At 56.6% G+C, this 20,408-nt stretch overlaps 7 protein-coding genes across 7 annotated transcripts; 2 read left to right on the forward strand and 5 right to left on the reverse strand.

Moving 5' to 3' along the window:
- Window positions 1–211: 211 nt before the first annotated feature.
- E0L32_004848 (uncharacterized protein) lies at window positions 212–1,433 on the reverse strand (the record flags this gene model as incomplete). Its single annotated transcript, XM_031139304.1, has 3 exons — window positions 212–993; window positions 1,127–1,288; window positions 1,376–1,433. 3 exons carry the CDS (start codon window positions 1,431–1,433, stop codon window positions 212–214), a joined length of 1,002 nt encoding a protein of 333 aa, XP_030996729.1.
- Window positions 1,434–4,084: 2,651 nt separating this feature from the next.
- E0L32_004849 (uncharacterized protein) lies at window positions 4,085–6,293 on the forward strand (the record flags this gene model as incomplete). Its single annotated transcript, XM_031139305.1, has 2 exons — window positions 4,085–6,088; window positions 6,198–6,293. 2 exons carry the CDS (start codon window positions 4,085–4,087, stop codon window positions 6,291–6,293), a joined length of 2,100 nt encoding a protein of 699 aa, XP_030996730.1.
- A 704-nt stretch (window positions 6,294–6,997) lies between these two features.
- E0L32_004850 (uncharacterized protein) lies at window positions 6,998–8,129 on the reverse strand (the record flags this gene model as incomplete). The annotated part of the gene is made up of 3 exons (XM_031139306.1): window positions 6,998–7,177; window positions 7,281–7,797; window positions 8,119–8,129. 3 exons carry the CDS (start codon window positions 8,127–8,129, stop codon window positions 6,998–7,000), a joined length of 708 nt encoding a protein of 235 aa, XP_030996731.1.
- A 1,897-nt stretch (window positions 8,130–10,026) lies between these two features.
- On the reverse strand, window positions 10,027–11,520 carry E0L32_004851 (uncharacterized protein; the record flags this gene model as incomplete). Its single annotated transcript, XM_031139307.1, has 1 exon — window positions 10,027–11,520. The coding sequence occupies one exon, from the start codon at window positions 11,518–11,520 to the stop codon at window positions 10,027–10,029; it is 1,494 nt and encodes a 497-aa protein (XP_030996732.1).
- A 570-nt stretch (window positions 11,521–12,090) lies between these two features.
- On the reverse strand, window positions 12,091–13,401 carry E0L32_004852 (uncharacterized protein; the record flags this gene model as incomplete). Its single annotated transcript, XM_031139308.1, has 4 exons — window positions 12,091–12,204; window positions 12,276–12,894; window positions 12,964–13,349; window positions 13,390–13,401. 4 exons carry the CDS (start codon window positions 13,399–13,401, stop codon window positions 12,091–12,093), a joined length of 1,131 nt encoding a protein of 376 aa, XP_030996733.1.
- A 3,319-nt stretch (window positions 13,402–16,720) lies between these two features.
- On the forward strand, window positions 16,721–18,578 carry E0L32_004853 (uncharacterized protein; the record flags this gene model as incomplete). Its single annotated transcript, XM_031139309.1, has 8 exons — window positions 16,721–16,762; window positions 17,234–17,353; window positions 17,408–17,468; window positions 17,535–17,630; window positions 17,688–17,708; window positions 17,774–17,796; window positions 17,857–18,032; window positions 18,131–18,578. The coding sequence occupies 8 exons, from the start codon at window positions 16,721–16,723 to the stop codon at window positions 18,576–18,578; spliced, it is 987 nt and encodes a 328-aa protein (XP_030996734.1).
- A 423-nt stretch (window positions 18,579–19,001) lies between these two features.
- E0L32_004854 (uncharacterized protein) lies at window positions 19,002–20,242 on the reverse strand (the record flags this gene model as incomplete). Its single annotated transcript, XM_031139310.1, has 4 exons — window positions 19,002–19,461; window positions 19,547–19,748; window positions 19,829–20,078; window positions 20,120–20,242. 4 exons carry the CDS (start codon window positions 20,240–20,242, stop codon window positions 19,002–19,004), a joined length of 1,035 nt encoding a protein of 344 aa, XP_030996735.1.
- Between the last annotated feature and the right edge of the window lie 166 nt (window positions 20,243–20,408).

Below are 20,408 nucleotides of genomic sequence, written 5' to 3' on the forward strand. Positions count from 1 at the left end.
ATCGGATTTCGATGTAGCCCAGCAGCTAGCGTTCTTTTTCCCCAGCGGCTTGGAGTTTCTGGTCTGCATTTCATTCTAGAGCGAGAGATATCCCTAGTCGCATTATTATCATGACGTGCACGAAGTTTACCAGGAGGTAGTAGATCTGTACGAGAGACAATGGTTCCACACACTCATTCACCTCGCTGCTTGGCGCGCTTCGTGCGTTTTGTTATGTATCCCGCAGTATGCCGATATGCACCACGAAGCCAGAGCCCGGCCCGAGTCGGTCGGGCAGTTCTGCGTCGGGCACTCTCCACACGCGGAAGGCCTCGTGAAAGTGCCTGATCCACGCCTCGAAGACTCCCGAGTCCCGCAGCTGCTGTGCCACGATGCACACCGTGGGCGGCCCGCCGGCGTCCTCCTCCTCCTCCTCCTCCTCGTTCCGGCCGGGCGGCCGCCGCAAGCGGCAGCCGTCGACGCACGTCTGGACCAGCGGGGCGATGAGGGCCTCGTTGTAGATGCAGTCGCAGGCGATGACGGCGTCGAAGCTGGTCTGGTCTGCTGACGGGCTGAGCAGCGCCGCGGCCGTCACCTCGTCCGTCTCCCAGTCGAGCGGCACGAAGCGGATCCTGTCGCCGAGCAGGGAGGAGGAGAAGGAGGAGGAGGCGGCGGCGGCGGCGTGCTGCTGCTGGCGTGCCGGCCTGGCTCGGCTTTTTGACGACGACGACGACGACGACGCCGACGCCGTCTTCTTGGAGGAGAGCGGCGGCAGCGGCGGGAAGCAGGCGCCGCGGTTCTCCTCGATGTTCTGCTCGACGAGCCGGGCGACGTAGGCCTGGTCGGTCAGGACGTAGGTCGACACGGAGGGCGCGAGGGCGAGCCCGACGACGGCCGAGATGCCGCACCCGAGCTCGAGGACGGCGGAGCGGCGCGAGAGGGCGCCGGTCCGGAAGAGGAGGTTGGCCGGGGAGGATACCCACTCTGCGAAGACGGGGGTGACTTTCCAGACGACTTTTATTTTGGGGGGGGTTTGTTAGAAGGGCTTATGTCAGATTATTTTTTTGGGAAAGGGGGGGTTTTGACGATCCATCTCAGGGGGGTGGTGGATGGATGATGATCCATGAACAGCATGGACTGGACTTACCTGCCCCTGTCGTTCCGCCGGGGCGGTTGGACGAGAGGACGGCCGGGGACTGGTGGATCGTCAGGTCCCGGCCGGCAATGGTGAGGTCGAGTGCCGACGCCCTGGGGTCGATGAAGCCCAGGTTTCCCGAGGGTATGTCTTGGGAGAAGAGGACAAAGGTTTCTTTTTTTGGAGGGGGGTTTCACGACAAATAAGTGAGCTCAAGAGCAGGTCGCTACTATTCCCAACAGCTAACTTTTGACTACGTACCTTCGTCCGGATCGTCAATCTCAGAGCCGAGATGTTGCGTGAGAGTGTCCGGGTTCATGGCAGAGGATCAAGGCTGCATGCATAGTTCCGAGGTGCTACGGTTCTACAGTTTCAGAGTTTCAAGAGTCAGGGATGTGTGTGCCTGTCGTGCTTTAGCCTATCTCGTTTCTGTTATCGGCAGGAATCCACCGGCCGTGATTACAGCACCAACCCATTTTGGACCACGGCGAGGAAAAAAGGGCCATCTGTTGAGTTAGACCCAGTGTGGTTGCTTACCCGATTATGCATGAGAAAGGGGGGGTGAGGAAGTGTCGAGGATCAGATCCGCTGACAGGTTATTGTATGTGTCTATACGGTCAGGTTTGGGATAAATGAGGCTGTCATCGACCAAGTGGTGTAAGCAGAAGCAAGAGGTCAACTTGTTTGGGACATGTAGCGCGCCGAGGGATCCGGGAGCACGCGGCTCGTCGGGTGGCGGAGAACCGGGTTTAAGGGGGCAAAGGGGCAAGGTCCGGTCGCCGGGTCTGATTCGGTTGGGGTTGGTTGACGTACGTCTGTCTACAACAGTTGCTTCTGCCTTGTGCTTGAAGTTGACTCGTGGTCTGGTGGTTACGCGTGGCAAAAGACTGGAAGGGGGGACAAACAACAGCAGACTTCCAGCTCCGATCCAGCCCGTTTCTGGGCAGCGGTCTTGGAGACCAGTCACGATGGACACCCGTGGCTTTCTGCCAAGAGACGTGCGCCCAGTAGACGCAGACCGCGAGACTAGGCCTGTTGGTGTTGTTGGGGTCTGTTGGGGGGCGAGGGGGAAGAAAGCTGGAGGCGGGCTGGAAATGCGGACTTGTTGGTTGGATGGACGAACCAACAACTCGCCCTACGGGTGCAAAACTACTTGGACAAGTACAAGTACAAGTACATTGGTGCGTCCGAATTGCGCAGCTCCGGCGTCCAGAATCGGCAGCATACTATCCAAACAAACAAACTACAGGCTGGAAAAGACGTGAAAGAGCACCCTGAGTTTCCAGATTGACATGCTTGAGGCTTGAGGAGCAAATCACTGCGATGGAGAGTGAAGAAGATTATGACAAACCTGTTTCGTGCATTGGTCACAGCAATCGATCTAGATATAAGCGGTAGAATAGGTTGTTGTCTCATCAAGAGCTGCCGCTACTGGCATCACCAGGACGATAGAGAATACATCCATATCTTCTTTCTCGTTGACATGAGCTACCTACCAGGCATCTCGACAACGAGATGACGAAAATACTAGGTTGTAAAGGACTAATTCTTTCTCTATATAAAGTTGACGATGCTAGAGACCACCGAGACGGTAGTGCTAGTTCACTAGTTATATGGGAATGGTGGATCGAAAGGTTATATGTTCAATCCGGGTGTCCCTCAGTTTCCTTTTTTGCGGTCCATACAATTCAATCTTGACCTTGTCTGGTCTTGTTTATTTGTTGTTTGTTCTTTCTTTTTTATATGTTTTTTGAGGCGTTATTTACCGAGTTATTGCTGATTTTCTATCGGGTTTTTGGGTAGATACCAGGGCCCCGTTGGAGACAAACTGGCAGTGCCTCGGTGTCCCTCTCTCTTGGCCCTCGAAACGCCTCGAAACGAGTCGGAAAGAAAGAGAATCCGGTACCTGTCTCTGTCCTCCCTCGTCTGCGGTGTCCCAAGGCTTGGTCCTGGTTGTCCTGGTTGTCCCTGGTGATCCTAGACAGCAGATGACCTACAAGTATCTGGACTAGATATGTCCTTACAGAGTTCATACAGTGCCCCTCTCCCCCCAGCCAAGGATTCGTCGACTTGGCTGCTTACTGCATTTGGCAGAGGATGCAGCCGGGGTTGATCCAGGGTTGGTTGGTTGGCGCACGCACGCATGTCTGGCTGGAGTCTTGCCCCTTTTGCAATGGCCCTAGGTCCTCCCTGTACAGGTACTTGTACAGATCCGTGCCTCCCAGCCTACAAGTAGATTAGGTACCCCAGCGCGCCCAGCAGCGCACAAGCAGCACCTGGACGGCAATATGACGCGGGTCGGCCACCTCGAGCGCTGCAGGTGGGCCCTGTCCCCTCTCCACCCCAGACCAAAAAGGCACCAAGCGACCAGGCCAAGACGTGCTGTAGTGCCTGCTAGCACCGCAAGCGGCGTAGTGAGACTGTGGGTGTGATGGTGCCTTGGTGCATTGGCCACAGGCGTGTCGAACACACCCATAATAATGCTGGAGGTACCTACTGTAGTATTAGTCGTAGTCTAAATTACCGAAAAAACAACCTTGGGAGAGCGCCCTTTAGAGACTGCTGGCCCTGCTCCAGCCTACCTATTATTCCACCCTCCTCCCACTCATTCTCTCGCACTTCTCCAAGTAGACCCTCCAGAGAGAGACCCAGTGGTATTTCCTTCTTCTCTACGTCCCTTTGTTTCTTTCTGCCCTGTCCTGCGCTCGCCCAAGCTCGACTGCTACCAGGTCGCTACTCCAGACCAGAGAGTCCGGTGCCCACATCCACCGGCTGTCCTAAACTCCTTCCTGTCGTCACTCTACTCCGTAAGCTTGCTAGCTTAGGTAGCTCTCAACTCGTCCCCCAACCAACCCCTCAAAGCTCCAGGCCGAGCTTGATCCTCCGCCAATCCTCCCTCCTCAGGCCGACCACAGCTGCCGACAGCTTCCACAGACCTCAGATCCCAGACCTCAGAGACGCCGCGTCAAGATGGTGGCCCCCGACATGCAACATGTGCACCTCGTGCCAAAGCTGACCGCGAAGCCGCCCTTCTCCGTCGAGGTCCCCGGCCAACAGCCCGTCAAGGGCGAGACGCCCGTCCGCCGCCACCCTATCGCTAAGGACGAGCTGTACGTCAAGCCCGCGCCCGACATCTCCACCGTCTACGAGCTCGTCAAGGCCTCGGTCGCGAAGTATGGCAACGCAAAGTGCATGGGCTCGCGCAAGCTGCTGCGCACCCACCAGGAGACCAAGAAGGTCAAGAAGATGGTCGACGGCGAGGAGCGCGAGGTCGACAAGCAATGGACCTTCTTCGAGCTGAGCGGGTACGAGTACATCAACTACTACGAGTACGAGAAGCTCACCTTGCAAATCGGCTCCGGCCTGCGCAAGCTCGGCCTCGAGAAGTACGACCGCGTCCACGTCTACGCCGCGACGAGCCAGAACTGGCTCGCCATGACCCACGGCGCCGGCACCCAGACCATGCCCATCGTCACCGCCTACGACACCCTCGGCCAGGAGGGCCTCAAGCACTCCATGGTTGCCACCAAGGCCAAGTGCATCTTCCTCGACCCTCACCTGCTGCCGACCCTGGGCAACGTGCTCAAGGACGCCACCGAGATCAAGTTTGTCATCTGGAACAACCAGAACCAGGCCAAGCAGGAGCACATCGACCAGCTCAAGGCCTCGTACCCTCACATCACAGTCATGAACTTTGAGGAGCTCCGGAAGCTCGGCGAGGACAACATGGTCGACCCCGTCCCGCCCCAGCCCGAGGACCTGTGCGGCATCATGTACACTTCTGGCTCGACCGGCACGCCCAAGGGTGTGCCGCTGAAGCACAAGTCCGTCGTCGCTGCCGTGGCTGGTGTCAGCGTCGTCGTGCAGCCCTTCATCGGCCCCGGCGACGGCCTTCTGACCTACCTGCCCGCCGCCCACATTCTCGAGTTCGTCTTCGAGAACGCCGCCATCTTCTGGGGCGCCACCATGGGCTACGGAAACCCCAAGACGCTGTCTGACAACTCGGTCCGGAACTGCAACGGCGACATCAGGGAGTTCAAGCCGTCCATCCTCGTCGGCGTCCCTGCCGTCTGGGAGACGGTCAAGAAGGGCATCATTTCCAAGGTTCACGCGGGCAGCCCCATCGTGCGCTCGCTCTTCTGGAGCGCCCTGTGGGCCAAGAATAGCCTGATGAGCACAGGCCTGCCGGGCTCCGGCGTCCTCGACGCTGTCGTGTTCAAGAAGATCAAGGAGGCCACCGGCGGCCGCCTGAAGCTCTGCATGAACGGCGGCGGCCCCGTGGCCAAGGAGACGCAGCGCTTCATCTCGATGGCCATCTGCCCCATGATCATCGGCTACGGCCTGACCGAGACGACGGCCATGGGCACGCTGCAGAACCCGCTCGAGTGGACGACGCATGCCCACGGCGCCATGCCCGCGTGCATCGAGGCCAAGCTCGTCGACTTCCCCGACGCCGGCTACTACGCGACCAACAAGCCGCACCCCCAGGGCGAGGTCTGGCTGCGCGGCCCCTCGGTCATGGACGGCTACTACAACGACGACAAGGAGACCAAGGAGGCCATGACGGACGACGGCTGGTTCAAGACGGGCGACATTGGCGAGTGGGACAACCACGGCCACCTCAAGCTCATCGACCGCAAGAAGAACCTGATCAAGACGCTCAACGGCGAGTACATTGCGCTCGAGAAGCTCGAGTCCATCTACCGCACCGCCCACGTCGTCGCCAACATCTGCTGCTACGCCGACAACAACAAGTCCAAGCCCGTCGCCATCATCGTGCCCGCCGAGCCCGCCCTCAAGAAGCTCGCGCCCCCCGGCGCCGAGGACAAGACGCTCGAGCAGCTCGTCCACGACAAGAAGGTCCAGCTCGCCGTGCTCAAGGAGCTGCAGAACGTCGGCCGCGCCGGCGGCCTGTCGGGCATCGAGATCATCGACGGCGTCGTCCTGTCGGACGAGGAGTGGACGCCCCAGAACGTGAGTTTCGCTCTCTCTCTCTCTCTCTTCGAGACCTTCCCTCCCCCCCCCTTCTTTCCTCTCTTTCATATGTATATATCTTTTATTCATGCTAATACCACTTCATCAGGGCCTCGTCACTGCCGCCCAGAAGCTGAACCGCAGGGGCCTGCTGCACAAGTTCCAGAAGGAGGTCGACGCGGCCTACGCCGCCGCCGGAAACTAGGTGTTTGTTCTGATTTGACAAAGGAAACGTGTGGACGGACGGACGGACGGGGTATGCAGGGCTTTCTTTGTCGTCTTTTTTGTTTTGTTCTTTTTTTTTTTAAATCTGCGGGGCGAGCATGCTGGAAACAGGTGCCTTTTATTGACGATGATGTCTCTGGTCCAATGTTTCTTCCAGATTCTTCTTTATTGCGTGTGTACTTTTTAGTTGTATACCTTTTACAAGTCCTCGATATACTGCTTTCTCACGTAGTTACCTCCTACGCGTTTCAGTTGGGGGTGGAAGAGTCTCGACTCGGCCACTTCTTCAACGTGACAAAAGCGCGGGCTGCCTGTGACGTAGTGGTTCCCCGAGGGCTTGGCAGGTGTATGTATGCACAGGGGACTGGCGCACTAATCAGCAGGCTCAAGACAGTAATAACTTGCTATGAAGACTACATATACGATAGAGGAGTTCGTACCAATGCCGGCAATCGACCAGAGGACTCTAGGCGCGCAACGGCCAAGCAAAAAACAAAAGGATTCCCAGTCGTCCGTGCAAAGCCGTATCCGTGTCATGTCCCCGGAATCCCCAAACAACCGTCTGTCTCCCGTTGCGACAAACCCAAGCGCCTTTCGGCCTACCAAAAATGCTTTTTCGTGACTTCGTCGCAACCCGACTTTCCTTCGTGAGTGATCATGGCCGAGTCGTCCAAGGTGAGTGAATCAGACGAGGCCGTCGTAGAGCGAGAGGGCTGAAACGATGGTCTCATCGCGTTTGGAACCCTCCTTGAACTCGTCCATGTCGAGGCTGCCATTCTCGTCCTTGTCCATCATGCGGAAAATCTTCTTGACGCGCTTCTCGGGGGTATCTTCGTCCTCGGGCAACTTGACCATGGATCCAACCTATGGACCAGTCCATCATTTGTCAGCAAACTCTGATGCTCTCAAAACTGCTCGCTCTTCCGAGCCCACGGCAGAGCCCGCGCACGGGGGAGCAGAGACGTACCATCTTGTAGATTGCCTCTACTATCTGTAGCATCTCGTCGTAGCTGATCTTGCCGTCACCGTCGATGTCGTACAGCTGGAATGCCCAGTCGAGCTTGTCCTCCATCTTCCCGCGGCTCGTAACGCTCAGGGCACAGATGAACTCCTTAAAGTCAATTGTGCCCGATTTGTCGCTATCGAACACATTGAAGACGTAGTCGGCGAATGACGATGGGTCCCCGAACGGGAAGAACTGGCGGTAGATCTTTTGGAACTCCTCCTTGGAGAGCATGCCGGAGGGGCAGTCCTTGAGGAAGCCTGTAGAGGTGGTAGACGAGACAGTCAGTATTTGGTGTTTCTCCTCTCGCTCCAGCGCGAGCGGCCGGGTGGGCGCAAATAGCACAGCGTCCCTGACGAGTGGCAAATAGAAATAGAGTATTGGGTTCAACTCACCCTTGTACCATTGCTGCAGCTCCTTCTTGTCAAAATGCGTCGACTTTTGCAACTCTGCAAGCTGCTCTTGGGAGAGCTTGGATTGTCTATTGGAAAGGGTAAGAATCGCACCCAGTTAGCCAGGCGACCGGATCGCGCGGGTTGAACGAGGCTGGGTAGGGGATTGGCCTGTCAATGTGCGCATTGTCCTCGCGCACGAGGCAATGTCTGTCATGGTTGTCTTGCTGTCCTCGCTGAATTGCGCGGTCCTGGCTGCCCAGGGCCTTGCCCGAGAGGCGAGGGAGGAACCACGAGGCGCGGCGGACGGACAAGCAGAGCGCATGGCACAGGACCAGGCTGCGGGGTGGGTGAAAGAGGGCGGAAATGACGAGGGTTTTCGCTGCGCAAGGGAGGGGGGGAATGCTCACGATTTGCCCATGACAAATGATGGGACGGGGTCTAACGGCGCAGCCTTGCTCTGAGGGAAAGGAAAAGGCTGTATCGACTACTGCGGCCGTGGGGGATTTGTTGTTTGAAGGGGGAGGTCGAAAGGGCCGGGCGGCGGGCAGCAGTTATCGCGGCTTGTAATCAGGTTGAGGGGTCCCTTGAGTAGGTAGGTGGCTCTTTCTAGCAACCGCGCGCGCAGTGCGGTTTTGGGAGGAGCGCTAGCTCGGTGGCGGCTCGGAAACGGTGACGACAGCGTCGCTGATGAATGAAGGTTCAAATGTTCCTAGTCTGGTCCGGCCCGCACCGGCGCTGACACAACTTTGAAGCAAAGTTCAAAGACAGTGCTGTGTAGGTATTCTTCAATAAGAAGGGTTCGAAGAAAAATGAAGTTGAAAAGCCAAGATCCCAGAGAAGCGCGGCACAAGAGTGGCAGGGCTGGTGCCTGTCAAAAAGTGGCAGCTCGAGGTACGGCAGGGGCAGGCTACTCCGTAGTGGATGGGAAGGATGGGATGGGACGAGAAGGGAAGGAGCGAGAGCCAGGGAAGGAAGAGCAGCAGGGAAGATAGGCCAGATCAACTAGTAGGGAAGGAAAGTACGGCGCTCGAGAAGAAAAGGCCAGGCCAGGCCACATCTGCTACATGTACTTGTAGATGTCAAAGGATAGGAATGGATGACGAGCAGCTGGTCAGAGGAGGGCCCGGCAACCTAAACGCTATCCAGGGCGACCTACGAATACAAGTGGATGGCACCACTACCTGCCTACCTGCCTACCTGCCTACCTACGTACTCGATACTCAATCAAGCAACAGTGAAAGTCGAGCAAAGATCAAGCCTAATAATAGGTCGAGGACTGTCATCACCCCTCGACACCGCACGCCTGGGCGGCACTGCGCCAGACCTGATTCGCCCGTTCACGGGCACAGAGTTCAAAGAATATCCGATTGCTTTTTGGGACGCGGCATTGTACTGTACTGTACACCATCCTGCCTACTTGAACGCGCCAACAGCTCTGGCGCTGTATCTGGTATGTGGTACCTTACGTTGTCTAGGTATGTTACAGCAGCATTTGCCTTGATGTGACGCATGTGCCATGTGGATTTCGATGCTAGCGTTTCCCCTAGGCTCGGATATTGAGCATTTCGCCGCCGCCGTTTCCATGGCCCGTTAAAGGGCCGGCCTTGGAACTGCGTGTCGAGGATGACAAGAAGTCGCCAAGCATCCAAGCCACTCTGGTAGTTGCTAAAAGCCCAAGCAAGTTTGACAATCATCGGAAAAGGAGCCATTCTCCAGTCTTCTTGCTTGCATGCATACATACATGTACATGATAAGGTGGAGTGAGGGGCAAGCAGGGGTTCAGAATAACTAGTGGACGGAAAGATCATCAGGATGGCACCTCAATGCTAATAATGCGTACAAGTAGTTATCTCTTTCTGGGAGGGCGTCACACGGCGCATGAGGGGAGGTCCTTTGACAGGATGGGCAGGGGTAAACGCCCGAAAGAGGGGGGGGAACTCCTGGGTCCCACAGCCCGAATTGACAAAGCAGAGCAGGCAATTCGATTCAGGGCAGTGAAATGCAGGGCTGTGCCATCGTGTGCTTCTTCCCAACAACTCAGTCTAGTCCTCGAGACGAGCCTGGATGAGGCAGCCTGGTTCTTCTCCGCTTTGCCACGTCCAATAAATACTAGCAGGTACAAGTACAAGGCAATGCAACAGGCTTCGTTCACGGCGAGAGATATGCTCCTTTGACTTCACTCGAGAAATTAAGGTAGCTAGGACCACTGTATCACAGGCAGGCTGAAGCCATGCCTACGGAGTAGTCTCAAGCGAGGAGGCAAAAAGGAAGGCTGCAAGTCTTCATCACATCGTCCTCTATTTGCGTCGTGTCAATCAGTTCCACCAGAAGCTTATACTCACGCTCACACTCAAGCTCCTGACATAATGCCACCACCCAACAGGTATGTACAGAGCATCCCCGGGCCCCAGAATGCAGTCGACAAACGGCACGGCCCTGAACGACTCCAGCTCGCCGCTCCGGAACCGACTTCCGGGCGCGGTCCCGTCCCAGCCCTCCACCGCCCCGACGTCGACGGCGCTCGTGTTGCGCATGTCGACGCCGTTCTCCTCGCCCCTCGCCCGCATCTTGGCGCCCTCTGTGGGCGCGTACAGGCGGACGTACTTTCGCCCGACCACCTGCGTCAAGAGGTTGTGGTAAGGGTCGGTGTGCAGGGGCGTGATGGTGCCGGCGGGGCCGAGCCAGGCGTTGACCAGCGGCTCGTCGAGCTCGGGTCGGCGCCGAGACGGGTCCGGGTGCGGCGGTGGGGCCGTGTAGCAGTAGTCCGGGATGGCGATGTCGCCGCGGAGCTGCGGCAGCTGCCGGAATAGAGCATGCTGCGCCAGGTATCCCGTCTTCCCGTCATGATCGGATGGAGTCGGCTTGATGATCTTGCTGGAGAGAAAATCGCCAAAGGCCATGATCTCTTGCTCCCAGTCGGCGTCGACGTAGCTGCGCCCGATCTCGACGGGGACAAGGCGCCGACCTTCGAATGTCCGCGACAGCAGGTAATTGGGGCATTTCCACGGGTGAGTGGTGTAGGCAGGCCAATTTTTGATGAGGTCGGTCACAACCAAGGGTTTGAGGCAGGACCCAGCACCGTCGAGAAACTGTTGAAACTCCCACATCGGGAGTGGCCTGACGCGTTTGACTGGGTTTGTGACGGGTGGGGTCAACGGCTCTGCTTCTGAGAAACATGGTTGATCTTGCCAGCCCTCATTTACTTCTACACTTCGATCATCTCCCAAGTGGTGCTTCCAGGTCTCGTGAAGTAATGCCAGCGCCTGATGGATCCATCCGCTCCCTCGTTTCTCGCCGGCTCCGCCAGCCAGTATCAGCGCCAGATCGAGAGGTTTGATCAAGGCATCGACGCTTGCAACGTCGGGAATCGTTCCCACGCCAGTTGAGGACGCACTCGCAGGGTATGAGGAGTATAGCAGGGCGAACTTGAGGATGCTCGCATCCGTGTACATCTGTCTCCAGTAACGTGGCAGTCCTCCAGATATGTATGCGTAAAACTTGGTATATGTGGCCGAGATAAGCTCATCGAGCTCGCTCACGAGCGTGCTTTCATTCGAGGCCTGCAGACCTGTGCTCTCTCCCGGGACTGCTTCATGCTGACCTCGGCTGGACGCGTACAAAGCAAGCACCCTGACCGCTAGATTCCCCAGAGCAATCACCATTGGCTTGCCGCATGGTGCCAGGGGTCCTTCTGTCCTCAAACTGTCGTGAATGGCCACGCCATGATCATCGAGGCCACACTCATCGGCTATCTGGTGTGCGGCCGTAGCACATGCAGCATGCAATTGTCTGCAGGGGAGAGTGGACATGGTGCACCATATTCGGCGGTCAGCACGCGAGACCTCTATTCTGGGGGAAAATAGTACGGTCCTTGCATTTCCGACGCCTTTCTCTGGGGCCGATTGGTCGAGCTTCGTTGCACAAAGAGGTTGGAAGCAAGATTCTGGACCCAATTGCTGGATCAAGGGGTCGACGAGAAGCTCATTAGCAGGGATCAACGCCCGCGTTCTGAACTCGTACTTAAAAAGATCACACCTTTCGGGGTGGGGCGCGCGAGTTTCTAGGCCTTCTCCCAAGCAGGGAACTGTTCCTAGAGAACCCGTCCTTGACGAAACTGTCACACAAGGCATTTTCACGGAAAACTACTAGTAGGCTTGCTTTGACATGCCATTTGTTCAGGAACGAGATGTCATTTGTTCAGAAACGAGGGACTAGACGCATTTCTGAAAGCATGACGCAGCGCTACGTGGGCTCAAGATTCGGGGATGTCCAGGGGCTTTCGCATCTCGCCAGTGCTCTCCAGCCTTTCGCCTACATCGGCCTCTTTCACCAGCCTCATTCCTCCCAGGAATCTCGGGCTGCAACAGCCGAGAATGGCCTCACTTGATCCGCGTTATCTTGGTGAAAAGATCAGACTGAAGAAAGATACCAGCCGAGACCGAGTGCCACGGCTTGCCAGGGTAGACAAGCGCGAAGTCATACCGGCGCAGGCACTGGTCGAATTGGTCAGCTGGAGCGTCCCAAGAACTCGCGCGTATCGGATAGTTTAAGCAGGACCACTTACCTCGACAAAGACCTTGTTCAGCTCGATGAGCGCGACGTTCTTGCCAAGGCACTGCCACTTGCCGTACTTGAAGATGAGATCCCTGGTGCTGTTCATCTCTTTGAGCTGCGCCTCGTCGGCTTCGAGCCAACGCTCGGGGCGGAAGACCTCGGCGTCGACCCCGTAGACGGACTGAAGGCTCTGGAGACTGAACATGGCCACGCCGACCTCGACGCCTTCAGGCACGGGTATTCCACACAGCACATCGCCCCCGGGAGGGACAATAGTGTCCATCGTCCCCGTGACTGGGGGGTTGATGCGGAGGCCCTCCTTGATCACCGCCTGCAAGTATGGGAGCTGGCGGGCCTCCGCCTCCGTGATGGGCGACGAGATCCGCCCTTCTGCCGATGCGGTTCGCACCTCGTTGGCCAACCGGGCATACGCCTGCGGCGAGGTCATCAGGTGCAAGAAGGTGGCACGCAGCGCCGTTGCCGTCGTGTCGGATCCTGCGATGATCTGCACAAGTGTCTCCCCCTCGGCTTCTTCCCGCGTCAGACCATGAGCGAGGAAAGAGCCGAGCATGTCCTTCCGGTAGGGGTCATCCGACGCTAGCCGTTCGTTCACGACCTGCTTCGCGACGCTATCAAGTGAGGCGTGTCAGCGTGTTGCTCTGTCCGCTACGGTGACAAACGACGACGGGGTGTTGTACCTAATAAAGGCACCAAACCCAACCCGGTCACGCTCAGAGGGCATGAGCCACCGGAAAAGCTTGGTTTGTAATGTCTTGGCGAGTACGGGAAAGAGCGACAAGACCATCATCACCGGCATGCTGTCCTCCGTTATCTGAATGTACGAGTGTACATCCGTGTCTTGGTCGATGTAACCAAACTTTTGGCCGAAAGCGAGCGAGGTAATGACATCTAGTGTCAGGTACTGCACCTTCCTTGCCATGTCGACCGGGCGAAACTCTCTGTCGGTAGAGATGTATTTATGCTCCAAGAGGTTCAAGAAGGCGTGGATTTCCTGATCGATAGCCGTCTCCAGAGCCTCATTGTCCTTGCCAGCATACTGGGTTTCGTCATTGTGAGTCTCAGTCTGGCAGAAAGCAAGTGCAGGAGGGCAAAAATTCACTTACACCGGGGGCCATCTTGGCCCGGAGTTCATTATGAAGGGTGTCGTCCCTCATCGAGATGAGGTTATCCCGTTCCGGGTTGAACCTCACAGCCTCATAAAAGGAACCCTTTTTGTAAGGGGACCTGACGGCCCAGAGACGCCGAATCACATCGGGATTGTTTGTGACCAGATTGTTGGGACCGATGCGTACCAGGGGGCCTGTCGCGCCGCATTACGTTGCATCAGTCAGTCAGCTTTTGGGTAGTTACTTGCATGGGAAAAAAAGCAAAGACATTCTGCTGTCCCCCAGTATGAAACAACCTTGTACACATGGAATGGTGGCAGGAATCAGGGCAAGGGACAGGATGACGAGTGCTGGAAATTGATTCGAAGCCGAGGGCACGGAAGCGAAAAGCCCCTTACCGTATTGCTTGCAGGCTTCTTTCGTTGCCAGATGCATGTGTCCGCCCAAGGTGTTACGCAGCATCCACCACTTGCTCAGGGCCGCCCATCGCGGACCGGGTATGTGTCTGAGGCGGCGCCACGAGAGAAAGTTGATTGTCGACCAGTAGAGGAATAGGAGAGTTGCGAGCAGCAGTGTCAACGAAGTCTCGGGACTTCCCATCCTGGTGATGTTCATCTTGTCGCAACGTGCTTCTCTTGTCCGCAGGCTAGGACCTCGTTTCGCGGGCAGGATGGCTGGATGAGAAGAAGTAAAGAGAAGACCTGCCCGAGGAGAAGAGGCAAGATGATGGGTACCGTGCTCAACGCAAACAGAAAATCGGGTACCGCTCGTTGAGTGCCGTCACACCCTTGTCGAAAGTCAAATGCAGGGAAGAGTTTCCAGGCCGGGCAAGGTCGATACGACGACGGCCGCAGTTGACGACGGGGTAAGACAACGTGCTCCGTTGAAAGATCGTGTCTGCAGTGGCGTGTATCTGTCTGTTTGCTCGTTGACAGAACGTAGCGGGCTGAGATTCGTCTGGCTATCTGATCTGTGGTATAAGGTAGGTCCTTGTGGCTCGCAACCTCATGAGTCTGTGAACCGGACTGCAGGGGCTGTATTTATTTCACGATCCTGTCCGTCAAACCGGCACGCCTCTGAGCAGACCAGCAGACCAGCAGACCAGCAGCAAGAAGTCCTGAGATCCCGAACATGCACGTAGTTCCCCCGCCCGTGCTACTGCGATTACCGAGTCTACAAGAACGGCATGGCCTCGAAGCGTTTTCTCGCCATTGACGTCGCATCCGACCCGCAGCCCGTCTTCCAGGATGATGCAACTAGGTGGCGGTCCGGGTGTCCGATGCAGGCTTGACTGAATAGACTTCGGCTGGGCGTGGAAATGAGGTTAGGCGGCGCGGTATCATTGCCCAGAACCAGTCTATTAGGCGCTGCTCATCACCATCACCTCCCCAATTGGAGGGATAGCCAATCACTGTTCGAGTGTGGTCGAGAGTCCCCCATCTCGCTGAGCTGCACGGACTTGTCGTTACTGGTGAACCTTTCGCCTGGGAACTGTCGGTGCAGTCCCAAGCCGCCACAGACACCAGCGACAGGCCCAGCGACTGTGACGATGGCTGCAGCCCTCGCAGGAGGGTGTTCTCCTTCGGGTTAGTGGCCATGTCCCATCACACAGGCTGCTGTCACAAATCTCAGCTGGACAAGTCAGGCTTCCGCCCGACCCTCCTCAGGACTCGACGTAATCGGCTGTTTCTGGCAGCACTTTGCTTTTTTTGCGCGACTGACAGACGCCATGAGTCGAGCTCGAGGACGTACGTGGCGCACTGCATGCCATTATTGACAGGATTGTCGTCGTGAGGGGGGGCTTGTCCCGAGCTGCCCTCGGTATTGGGGTGGTGGTGGCCTGTGATGCAGCCTTCTTCTTGCAGGTCTTTCTCGCTCTTTTCCCTCCAAGCTTGTCCCTCTCCTCCTCCTCGTCTCCTCTCCTCTCCTCTAACCTGTCCCCCTTCACTGGAACTTTTGTGATCCTGCACATGCTTTCATCCGCAATATTTGATCAAACAAATGGTCTCAGACCCGCACTACTCCTCAATAGAAGCACTGGAACAAATTTCCACACCAGATTCCCCGTCTAGTCAAGGCGATATCCTTGCAACCTGCCAGTCAGGTGCCACGGCCATTCAAAGGTAAAAGCGATACAGAAGATGCGCGATTGAAAGCCAGACTCCCCACCAAAGACTCGGCACACCTCGTTGAAGGTGTGACCAGGGATGTGTGCCACCCGCGGTCCATCATTTGCGTAATGGGAAACGAGCTGCCCATGCCCCGTCCACTGAGCTTTGAGCGATTGGCAGGCCTATCCTGTACCTTGCCGGCTTGCCCTCTGCAAGGACTTCCCACCGCGGAATCTCAAGCATGGCGAACGGAGCTATCACTTTCGCTTAATCAATGTGAGAACAGCTGAAAGCCAATCCGCCGGCTCCTTGTCCCACGTCGAGCTGGGACTTGGGCAGCACTGGGCAGCTCGTGACCTGCAGCTTCGCGAGCAGAGGTGATGGAGCCTTGGAAGAGGCTGCTAGTCTCAAGCCCCAAGACTAGCAAGCAAACAAGACGGGATTGTCTCACACGCCAACCACAGAGCTTACTACCCCTCCCTCCTCCTCGGCCTACAAGTAGTTCTCCATCCATGATCATCCTCCATGTGCCTTTCTCCTCGCCGTCCCCACCCGGTGAGGAGGGTCTGCGCTCTGGGCCGCCCCCGAGAGGTTGCTTCTCGTTCATGGACGGCAACAGCTTGGGGTGGGGACTGGGAGGAGTGCGCCCAGCGAGGGCCGGCTGTGTGAGCTTTCTTTTCTTTTCCGGGGACCTGTCACTGCATCCCCCGATGCTGCTTGCTCCTCCATTGATGCCTCTCCTCGCTCATGGCTGAAGCTTCCTCGACAGGCATTGTCTCTCGCTTGTCGTCGATTCTGAGCCAACGGCCTGGAGAAGGAAATCCCTTAAGAATGCCGCCTCGCTGCCCTCGACCGAGGGGGCAGACTCGAGACTGTTCTTTGCAACTCGTTGTCTCGTCTGTCCGAGGTCGTGTCGAGTCCATTTCTGCATCAATTTGTTTGTGCGCAAGACACCTTTGGTTCGAGTAGGGGGAAGAAACAATTCAACACCAACAGTTGCTCGTCTTGCTCATTGAACAAACTCTCTCTCTCTCTCTCTGCTCGCACACTCACTCAACGGAAGCGTCCATACCACTAGGGCACCGCAGCCGCTGCTGCTCACATAGCCCACACGCCTCTTTGGTTCCCCGTGCGACTAACGGTTTCTTCCCTCGTCTCGTTTGACCATTTGAACTCTCTGAGTGGCAATTCTTCCCTTCTCAACAGCAATGGCCAACATGGTCCAGCAGGACGAGGGCATGGTGCTCGAGGCTGACGATGTATGTCCTCCTCCCCGCCGTCCGTCTAGAATTCTTCGATGCCGGCAGGCCGTCCATACAGCTCGATGCTGCCTTGCACACTGCCTTTATTACCACCCACACCCACATATTTTGTCCCCCGCGCCCTCGAGTCTCTTCCCCCCATCCACCCACCTATTCAGCCCTGGACTTGGGCCCAGGAGCCGAGCCGTTTCCCACCGATCCCGTCCCCCAGAAACGCCCGAGACCGATCCCCCGTAACCCCATTGTATAACCTCATGGTTGCTACTACCCACCGTCCTAATCTTCCCCTAAATGCCCTAGCGCTGCCTATCAACCCGGCACTTGCTGACTAGAACCCGCTGTGGTTCCCCCACTAAGGTCCACTGGGAGGACGCGGACTCGGCACTTGGAGATGTAAGTCCCGGTCCCCATTTCCCGGTAGTCGCACTTTATCTCGACATCCATGCCGACTACTGTACCCAATGGTAGGAAATGTCTCTCCTCTCCTCTACAGCATCTCTCCGTTCCAGCATTCTGAGCACGCGCGACGAAAATGGCCGTCAGTACCACGGCTACAAGGACGGTAAATACGTCTTGCCAATTGACCAGGTATGTTGGACGTCCCAGCGGAGCCTTGTTTGTGGAGTTGAACTCTCTCGCAAGGCGTATGACATGGTGGTGACCCTTGCTAATGCCTTTGCACAGGAGGAGCTGTACCGCCAAGGTAATTAGGAATGCCATGACAAGCCTTGCGGTGTTCGAGACCAGGGCGCCTAATCGATCTGGACAGAGTACCAGTACAACCTGTGTCTAAACACCTTTGGGGGGTATTCTTTCGCCCCCCTGAACACTGTCCATCGTGTCTTGGACGTGGGGTGCGGACTAGGTGAGACATTCTTGGCACAAACGCATATTCGCCGGCTGACACAGCTCAAATCATTAGGCTTCTGGGCTTGTGAGTTCAGTATGTGTCGTGTCCCATTGTCTTGATGGTCTTTCCACAATCTAATCTGTTTGCTGTCTTTTCAGCGGAGAAGCACCCAGAAGCTGAGGTAAGCCGCTCTCCTCAATGTATCAAGTAGAGCTTGGAAAAGACTCACGCGGCCTCGTAGATCATCGGGGTCGATCTCTCGCCCATCCAGCCGCAATACATACCCCAGAACGTCCAATTCGAGATTGATGATCTCGAAGAACCGTGGACGTTCACCTTCAAATTTGACTACATCCACTCCCTCATGATGACGGGTGCTTTCAGGGACTGGCCAGCCTTTTACCGCCAGGCTTATGAGTAGGCTCGCCCCCCTCCCACCCCTCTAGATATGCCTGCACCGTTGGCCTGCATACCTCACATGCCAAGAGAATTCAGGAACTGATCGTTCCGTCCAGGAACCTCAATCAGGACGGCTGGCTCGAGATCCAGGACATAGACTTCCCGCTCGTCTGTGACGACGGCACGCTCCCCGACGACAGCCCGATGAAGAGGTGGAGCGACCTCATGCTCGAGGCCGGTGAGAGATCCGGCTTCCACCTCAACACCTGCGGCAAGGCCGCCGAGATGATGAAGGACGCCGGCTTCGTGGACATTGTGCGCATCCCCTTCAAGTGGCCCATGAACCGCTGGCCCAAGGACCCGCGGGCCAAGCAGATCGGCGGCTGGGTCCTCGAGAACTTCACCCTCGGCGTCGAGACCATCTGCCTGGCCCTCTTCACCCGCTTCATGGGCTGGACCAAGGAGCAGGTCGTCGAGTTTGCCGACTCGGTGCGGGCCGACTTCCAGGACCACAACAAGCACACCTACTTCAACTTGTACGTGACGTACGGGCGAAAGCCTTGAAGCCCTCGGACGACGTCGAGAGCACCGAAAGGTCTCTTGAGTCTGTCTGGTCGGTAGTCACCGGTGCTTGTGCGTACGGGAGGAAATATGAGGTTCGATCTCTTTTTGCATTCCTTTTGATGAAGGTGTTGGATTTCTGACGCTCTTCTCCGATGGTCCTTCGGCGGGACCTAGACGCAGCTTGAGAAAGTTTGCGTAGAGTCTTTCATTCTTTTTTACTTTCCTTTCTCGCTCTTCATATTTCTAGAAGGAGCACAAGAAAAAGGGCAACAACAAGAGACATGAAGGGAGAGAGACAGAGTAATAATGACACGACCTAAGTAGATCATGATAACTCGTATCGTTTTGCTTTCAGACTTGTAGTGCGAACATATTGTGACGTGGTGCTCCTTGCTGGGCCATGGCGTGGTTTGCTGGTGGCATTCAAAGCGGCTTTTGCGCGTAGATGAAATGAAAGGGGAGGTATGCATGGATCTTTTTGGATTGCAGGGCTTGTCTGACTTGTCCAAAGAGCTGGTGGATTGCCTCGCGGTCCGTCTCCCCCTGGTCCTCCTCCCTGAAGGGCTTGGCCTCCATGACGGGCAGGAACTCGCCGAGAACCTCTTGCAGGAGGAAGGCCTGGTGCATCCGCTTCTTCTCCTTGGCCCAGAGGCCGATGGGGATGTGGCAGACTTTCTTTTGGACGTTGACGAATCCTAGCCTTGCCAGCTCGCCGGGCAGCCGCTCGCAGATGAACGAGTCGAAGCCGTACTTCTCTCGGAAGACGTCGTGCAGCTTCTCGTAGAACACCTTGGGCGCGTAGTCTGCCGGCATGGTGTCGTCGATGCAGCCGACCTTTGGATACACCTCTTGTATTTCTATCCAGCCTCCAGGCCTCAGGTTCCTGTGCGTTTCGGGAAAATAAAGGCAAATTGATCAGTTCCCTTTCCTCTACCTTGATCGCGAGACTGGGGGGAAAGGTAGCACACCTGAATGCGTTCAATATCACTCTGATCGGGTCCTTGAGAACGCAGGCTGTCACTCGCATGTGTATGTAGTCATAGTTGTCGCCGTGGATCCAGGCGTCTTCGACGTCGTCCACGACAAAAGACACGTTGGGCGGGATCCAGACCGGTTGTATGGGCGAGAGATCGACGCCGACGACCGTTGCGCTGGGGAATTTATCGCCCACTGACGAGATGCTTGTTAGTCAATGGCGTTCCTGCACTCAAGGACATGATGCAACAAGAAGAAGTGCGAGAGTGCCATACTCTCCATGGCCCAGTCGCCGAACCCAGTCCCAATATCGAGAATCTTTTGAGGGTACTCGTCGATGGGCGCCAGATGCAACCTGCCGTCAAGGAGCTCCTTAAAGAGAGCGTGCCGCAAGCCCTCCCTCCCGGCCTCTGTATCGTCATTGGGTATCGGATACCTGCCGTAGCGGTACATGTGATATCGTCTGGCTCCGAGGTTAGGACCACCGCCAAGAAGAGCGCAGTTATGAGAGTAGGGTGGACATGCCTGCCATGCTCGTGGCAATGAGCGTATACGCTGGAGCTGACGGAGCCCAGTACGGACTCGGCAACGGTCGGGTCGTAGTCTGATGTGATGACGAATTCCTCGAGATTCAGAGAGGCTTCGTCCGAAGCGGGCTCTATGAAATCCGAATCATCCTCATGAGCCATCACCGGTTTCTGGCGTGACCGGGCCGATCCTTGTGCGGGCCAACGCCTCAATGGTATACCCAATAGGCGATAGCAAATACTAAAAAAGATCAAGCTGATATAGACTGGGCAAGAATTTCTCAAGGGACGAGAAGGCGCCTTGGTCTCCTCCAAACTGTATAAGTCG

Source organism: Thyridium curvatum, assembly GCF_004353045.1.
Source record: "Thyridium curvatum strain D216 chromosome Unknown NODE_24_length_455711_cov_82.946811, whole genome shotgun sequence".
In the NCBI taxonomy this organism is placed as follows: domain Eukaryota; kingdom Fungi; phylum Ascomycota; class Sordariomycetes; order Thyridiales; family Thyridiaceae; genus Thyridium; species Thyridium curvatum.